Below are 8,079 nucleotides of genomic sequence, written 5' to 3'. Positions count from 1 at the left end.
ATTTATTGATAATTCGCGCATTATCGACGATGTCAGAAGTTACAAATAGTCATTTAGCTGTCCTGAAGCAGATATTATCCTCACCGTTAACTATCTCACGGTCATTTACGTCTGGATCTTTAAATATTTCCGACCAATTGTTTGAACGGTCTGCCCGATCACATGCCGTGATTGAGATTTCTCTCATCGATGTAATCAAGTTTGCATTAAAAGCATATCGGTCCTTCTGTAAAATGGTCGAATCTATTTATCTCGATCCGTTATGGTCGAATAAAAAGAAAATTATAAGTTATGGAAATGTTGCGTTAAACATGGGACTGAATGGCATAGTCAGTTTACCGTTACATAATATTGAATGTCTCAATATTCCACATGTGAGTTCAACTGTGGTCAATATAGGGTCTTTGTTACGAATACAAAAATATTTGGCTAGGAAAAAATGCTATTTTTCGAGTTTTAGAAATAAGATTCAATCTTTCCTTCGAAATCAAGGAACAAAATTTAAAGTAAAAATGCCTTCAACATTACGATGTTGAATATTTACCTGTCCATGCCTGCGGTGACTTTGCTGTAAACCGTTAAATAGCTGTGTATGTAGTTTTTTTTCGGTGAATTTATAACCGATTTGTTCTTGACTGATGTGTGAATGATACGGTGTACCTGTATACCGTTGCTAGTGTGATTGAAAGTGTGAATGTGAAGAGTAGGATATTTTTTTCGGAACCAGGAACCAATCTTCTCAAATTAAGACGGGGAGGTGTGTTGTGATTTTGCCCTGTATAATATAGATGTCCGTCAGGATAACCGGGACTACTTCCACCTATCCACGGAGTCCCGTGCTACCACCGGGATTTAACCTATATATTGCTGTTTGCCGTAGCAGCGTCTCAGATTATGTTTAGACTCAAAATAGGTAACATTGTTAGTTTATGCGGAGCCTTACATGCCAAGCGGGGCTTGGATAATATACACTCGATACTACATACCTATCAAACAATTGCCAATTGGAAATCATCATGTGGATTGTGTATATTATATAAAGAAGAGATTTTAAATTTAATATAACTATTAGTTTTTTTATATAGACTAGATAAGTAAATGATGAGCAAAGTAAAGTCTAAAAAAATCAAATAAGAAAGCGTAAGAACACAGTTCATCATTAAGTGAAATTTCGAGTGAGTTGTCGTCATTTCTAGGTCACTATCGCCAAGGAGTTAAACCAGCAACAAAGAAACACCGAGTTACTAAAGGCAGTGTTCACGAATCTAGTTCAGACAGTCGAAATACATCTATACAAAACGAAATGGCCGCCAGTAGTGTTATTATAAATGAAATGTTAATGAACCAACTGAAACTAAATGAAGTAACTATGGAAAATATTAAATTAGACATCGTTAATACAATTAACGAACAGATCCGAAACCTGGAAAAACAAATCAGTGATATTACATCTGAAAATACTAAGTTAAAACTCCAAGTGGATATCATTACATATAAAAATAATCAACTCGAAACTGAATTACAAGATACCAAAGATGTAGCTACATTATCACTACAAAGGGTAAATGATCTAGAACAATGGACCAGAAGATCGAGTGTACGGATATATGGATTACCTGACAATCAACACGAAAGTTTTACTGAATCAATAAATAAATCATTAGATGTTTTTGATAAAATTGGTGTTCAAATGCCCCCCGAACACATTGGTATTGCGCATCGTCTTGGTCCATTTAAAGTCGGAAAATGCCGAGGAATAATTGTTAAATTCATCTCTCGAAAGGACAAATTTAACGTTATGAAAAATAGACGAAACCTGAAGGGATCCAACATTACTATCCGAGAGGACCTTACGCGTATAAACTCTCAGCTGTTGCACAAAACCTTAATCTCACCCCTCGCATTTCAAACCTGGTCTATAGAAGGTGTTATTTACGCAAAATTGGTCAATGAAAAGATAATCAAAGTTTATCAACACACGAATATTGAAAAAGCCCTCGATGATAACAATATGCCGGTTTCAAGAATAAATCACACACTGTACCCAAATCAATCCAGTTTGAGGGTAATGCGGATCTCTCCCAAACAAAGGCAAGTGCTATGGACGAATCTTGTTATAATGACTCGACTACACCAGTCCCAAATCGAGCCCAAAAAAATATCGAACCCTGTTTTTGAGAGTACGCCACGTCAAGCAGGTCAGTCAACTAATCTAACCAGTTATTTCAGTCCCATTGCTACAACCACTACCAAAAGAGTCCAACTTACCTAAAAAGTACTAATTCAAACCTATATGCTAAAATTAATTTATAAAGTATTGTATTTCATTCTGTGATAATATGTTGTCTTATATTGTTGGTTCTCTTTTAGAGTTATTTTCCTGAAAGTCCACGTCGCCACCATGAGGTATAAGTGCCTTTAAAAGTCAATCTTGATTCATTTTAGCATAATGTTGTTATAATATACATCTTTGTTTTAATTCAAACTTATATCTTGCTAAGATCCAATAAAGGAAGTGCAGGAGGACCGCATCACACACAATAATCAACACGAAATTCAGAGGACAAACATGTGGACAGGACACGTACTATGTTGTTTGATCCCTTTTGAAGTCATCTTTTTAAAAGCTTGGGTCGCCTCCGTCAAAGGTTGTCCCTTTAAAATCCAATATTGGCATTTAACCAATTACTGGTCAAATTACCGACCAGTCGCTTTTTAAAAAGTAATGTTCACATACTTATTCAAAAAGTAAATATTTGTTTCATATTTGTTATAGTTGTTGTGGTTTTATCTAAATGTTAACCATAGATTATATTCTTAACGAAATCTATCAAATTACACAAAGGCGCATGTTTAGACTGACTGTTTAGTACATTATATAGCATATTAAATGTATAAATAAATTTACGACGCAAGCGAAAGTAACTTTACTTCCCCTAATACATCCTAAAATATACTGGCAGAGAGATAATTCTTGTCCATAGTCAACGATTAATCTTCGTTAATATAGGTTATCGAATAAATTCATATCCTTTTTAACAGAACTGTGTTTAACCTACAGCTTTAGTATTGGTAATGTTTTAAATGGTAGGATGTATTTTATTGAAAATTCATAACGATGAGTTTTCTAACTTATTTCCAGCTATGATTCAACAGTTACTAGTAAATGCAGGAAGACGGTATCACACACAACAATCAATACAAAAACCATATAAGACACGTGCCGTTAATTGTGACGTTTATCGATTTACTTATTTGTTATCATCTAGATTTGATATTCATTCTAGAAAGTTTACTTTTAAACTTTGATATAACCTTACAGCTACACAAATGTTCACGCTGTATAAATGTATTTATCTTATGTTCATACTAATGTATATATGTATAAATGTTACTATTGTAGTTATTTTAATTATCATCTACATGTATTATTTTTCTATGAGTGTTTTGATACCCTTTTATAGTTGTCTCGTATTAAATATTAGCTCATTTAAAGTGAGGATCATACTTTATATTTTAAACTCAAACACTGCGTGTAATTTAAATATCCTACATTATGTTAAACAAATTTATACGTATTTGCTATATGACAGCTTAAAAATCGTCAAATATTATTATAAAATTCATATTTCAAAGTTTCTAGAATATTTTATTACGCTTAGTGCTTTATTATCATTATACCACCTTCTCTTGACTCAAGGTATTCACCCTAATCCAGGTCCATTTAACATTCACAATCATGATAATTTGTCTATTTGTCAACTTAATATTAGAAGCGTGCGGCACAAATTAGATTTTTTAGAAAGTTTTCTTTCGGATTTCCAAATAATGTCTCACAGAAACACATCTAGATAATAGCGTCAATGACAGCGAAATACAATTCGATGATGCCAAGAGAATTTTTAGAAATGATCGGACTAATCATGGGGATGGGGTTATTATTTATATACACAATCACATTTTATGAGAACGTTTATACTCATTAGAGTTTCATTCTGATATCATTTGGTCAAAACTTACTATAATTCTGATATTATCTTAATTTGCCTTACTTATAGATCAATTGAATTTCCTGTTAATTACTGGAACTTATTAGATGAATCAATTGAAAAAGCTTTCGATATATCTTTAAATATCATATTGTTAGGTGATCTTAATTCCAATTATTTTAACCCGCGTGAACATGTACACACACTCTGTGCTATGCATTATCTTAATAATACTATTACAAAACCTACCAGGATAACTGAAATTTCAAGTACATTATTAGATCCTATAATTATCTCTAATTGTATTAATTATATCACGGCAGATACTCTGGAAGTTCCTATCAATATTTCAGATCACTTTGCTATTTCTATTCATCTTGATATTCATACCTATCATCATAAACGTTTTCAACGTAAAATATATTTATATAAACGAGCAAATTTTCGCCAGTTGAATCATGATATATCTAATATTGATTGGGACGATGTATGGAATGTAGATGATGCTATAGATAAAATAACAGACAAATTTACATCAAAACTAGACGAATTGATAGAACAATATATCCCTTCAAAAATAATTACTGTAAGAAGTAAAGACAAACCTTGGTTTACCCACGAGATTAAAAAACATATACGTATAAGAGATAGGCTTAGGAAAAGAGCATTAAATTCTAAACGAACAGACCATCTATCTGCCTACAAAAAACATAGAAATAAAGTTAATAACATGAAACACTATGCAAAAAAAGAATATTACAACTCAATTAATGGAAATATATAAAAAATTAAAGACAAACTCTCAGCGAGACTATTGGATTACCCTCAAAAGTTTTATCAAACAATCTCACGAAGTAATATACCATCTCTTCAGTCCCCATCAAATGTTAGTATTACAGATTCTAAAGATAAATCAGATATACTTAATACTTATTTTAGTTCTATTTCTACTATAAATGATATGGTACAACTTCCCGTATTTCCGCCTCGATGTAATAATACATGTCCGCCAATCAATATAACCACTAACATAATAAAATCACTTATTAAAAAGTTGAACATTTCGAGAGCAAATGGACCTGGTAATATTAATAATCTATTTTTAAAATCAACCTGCCAAAGTATATGTCTCCCACTTAGTAAGATATTTAATTTGAAATTGGAAATTAGCTCAAGTGATTCCTTTGCACAAAAAAGGTAACCGAACATAATTAAAAAATTATAGGCCAATTCTCTGCTTAACAGTATTTCAAAACTTTTCGAACGAATTATCTATCAACATATTTTAGACTTTTTTATTAAATAATAATTTAATATATAAATTTTAATCAGGATTTCTACCCGGCTTTTCCATATCACACCAACTTATTGAGATGTATAATCATATATGTACTGTGTTAGATAACAAACAAATTACAGCAATAATATTTTGTGATATTTCGAAAGCCTTTGACAAAGACTCACATAACGGTTTACTTCGTATGGAATTAAAGGTGAATTACTTACTTGAGCCAGTTTCCAATTACATAACAAATAGAAAACAACAAGTCATACTTGAAAACTGTCAATCGTGTATTATATTTCCCAATGCCGGGGTCCCACAAGGTTCTGTACTTGGTCCGCTACCTTTTCTTATCTATATAAATGACATACTATACTATTCAAAAAAAGTAGGGGATATTTGATTTTTAAGTGTTATTAAAGTCACCTAATGAAACTGACGAAGAAACAAATGACAAAATGAAATGAAGTTCACATTCATCGATTTATTCCAAATGATCGTTAGACTAAGTAAGGCACAGACTGACCATTATAAGGGTAAAATGATACCCGGGGTCAAACAGCAAAGTTACCACAGCATCACAACCAAGTCAGTAACGGGTAAATCCTCCTCTGTTTGCCAAACAAGCATTGATCCGACGTGGCATACTCCTAATGAGACGTCTACGGTCATTTTGGTCCAGATTGTCCCATTCCTGTTGCAACGCAGCAGCAAGTTCTTGAACATTGGCAGGACGTTGTTGACGTTGACGTAACCTCTGTCCAAGCATGTCCCAGACATGCTCGATGGGGGAGAGGTCGGGACTCAGTGCTGGCCAAGGTAATGTGGTGATGTTCTGTTGTTGGAGGTAACCTGTAACGATCCTGGCCCTGTGACATCTTGCGTTGTCATCCTGGAAGATGAAACGGCGGCCATGACGTCGTGCGAACGGCACAACATGGACTGCCAAGATGTTGTCCCGGTAGTACTGGCCTGTAACATGCCCTGCAACAACATGTAAAGCCGTTCTTCCAGCAACAGTGATGCCTCCCCACACCATAACAGAACCACCCCCAAATCGATCATGTCTGATGACGTTAACGTCTTGGAAGCGCTCGTTTCGACGACGCCACACCCTCCTACGTCTGTCCAAAAAATCAACAGTGAACCTTGACTCATCTGAAAACATCACATTGCTCCAGCGTCGATTATCCCAGTGTTGACGATCCCTACACCAACGACGTCTTGCCTGAATGTGATGATCTCTCAAACAAGGGATCACGCGAGGACGTCGGGCGCGAAGGTGACCCCTATGCAGTCGATTCCGAATCGCCTGGCCACTCACTCTCACACCAGTGTCTGTTTGAAGACGAGCGCTGATCTGATTTGCTGTGATGACACGATTTCTCAAGGCCAAGGTACGGATAAATCGATCCTGGGCTTGAGTTGTCGCCCTTGGTCGACCTGAGCGTGGTCTGTCCTGTACAGATTGTGTATCACGGTATCTGGACCATAGCCTGCTTATGACAGACTGAGAAACATTCATCGTCCGCGCCACAACCGCCTGTGTTGTGCCGATCTGTAGCATGCCAAGGGCACGTAACCTTTCATTTTGGGTAAGCCGACGCATATCAAAATTTGTTTTCTGGTCACTAAAACAATTAAACTGATGTTTCCACCCTGGAATTCAATGCCACAATGACTGTAACATTCAAAGTCAGAGTCGTGCAAATCTTGGGTTGGACCCCCATGATGATCCCAAGCATCACCTGCATTCCATGCGGTAGCTATTGGTGCGTTTGGGCGTCACATGTAACTGGAAATGTTTCTTCTGTTAGGTTCTATAGTGACTTTTTTCGTAGTCATTTGCATATTTTAGTAGTATGCCCCCAAAATCAAATATCCCCTACTTTTTTTGAATAGTATATATGAAGGTCTAATAAGAACGTCTAGATTATTTGCAGACGACACATCTCTAATTTCAACTGATATATCTATCAACAACATTGAAAAAAACTTAAATTTAGATCTAGATATGTTGTATACATGGTCAAAGAAATGGTTGATTAATTTTAATCCTAATAAAACATCCTTACTTATATTTACAAACAAAAGCATCTGCTATCCGTTACATATTAAATTTCATAAAACCTTTCTAGTTAATTCATATTATCATAAACATTTAGGGGTACTTTATCAAAGTGATGCAAAGTGGAATTTTCAAATCGATAATATGCTAAAACAAGCCTCTTTAAAATTATTTCATTTAAGAAAAGTAAAATATATTTTATCATAATCCTCCTTAAATAAGTTGTATAAATGCTTTATTAGACCTATTTTAGAATATGCATCTGAAATTTGGGATTCCTGCGCAAATTTCAATATTTATAAATTAGAATTATTTCAACTTAAAGCAGCACGAATTGTCACAGGATGCACAATTTACACACCGAGGTCAGCTTTATATTTCGAAACTGGGTGGCCCAAACTATCAGATCGCAGAAAAATCCGCAGACTTTGTTTACTCTGGAAAATAATAAATGGCCATTGTCCCTCATACTTATCGGATTTAGTTCCTCCTATCAATAATATACCATATAATCTAAGAAAGCAAGATAATATACCGATTCCTTTTTGTAGTTTAAGTCTTAAAAAACAATCCTTTTTTCCTAAAACTATTTCTGAATATAATAGACTATTAACTTATAAAAAGAATGCAAATTCATATATCAATTTCAAAAAGTCTATTTCAATTAAATTTCCTAGAACACATTATGGAAACACTGGTATATGTAAACTAACAATTCTTCATAACCGACCCCGTCATTC

At 34.4% G+C, this 8,079-nt stretch overlaps 1 protein-coding gene across 2 annotated transcripts; it reads left to right on the top strand.

Annotated features, from left to right (window-relative positions):
* The first annotated feature begins 1,216 nt into the window (after nt 1-1,216).
* Nucleotides 1,217-3,299, top strand: LOC126817162 (uncharacterized). Of its 2 annotated transcripts, none has more exons than XM_050544013.2 (2): nt 1,217-2,275; nt 3,143-3,299. In XM_050544013.2, exon 1 carries the CDS (start codon nt 1,304-1,306, stop codon nt 2,270-2,272), a length of 969 nt encoding a protein of 322 aa, XP_050399970.1. In that variant the 5' UTR covers nt 1,217-1,303; the 3' UTR covers nt 2,273-2,275; nt 3,143-3,299. The 2 variants fall into 2 exon arrangements, with proteins under 2 accessions (XP_050399970.1, XP_050399971.1); XM_050544014.2 differs by lacking the exon at nt 3,143-3,299 and adding an exon at nt 2,371-2,759 and having other exon boundaries at nt 1,217-2,198.
* The last annotated feature ends 4,780 nt before the right edge of the window (nt 3,300-8,079 follow it).

This window comes from Patella vulgata, chromosome 4 (genome assembly GCF_932274485.2).
Source record: "Patella vulgata chromosome 4, xgPatVulg1.2, whole genome shotgun sequence".
NCBI classification, from domain to species: domain Eukaryota; kingdom Metazoa; phylum Mollusca; class Gastropoda; family Patellidae; genus Patella; species Patella vulgata.
Note: the sequence above shows the minus strand (reverse complement) of the source record. Positions and strands in the feature narration are given on the sequence as shown.

What these genes read in the sequence shown, in the direction of transcription:
- LOC126817162 (XM_050544013.2), top strand. Translation starts at nt 1,304, where the DNA reads ATGGCCGCCAGTAGTGTTATTATAAATGAAATGTTAATGAACCAACTG.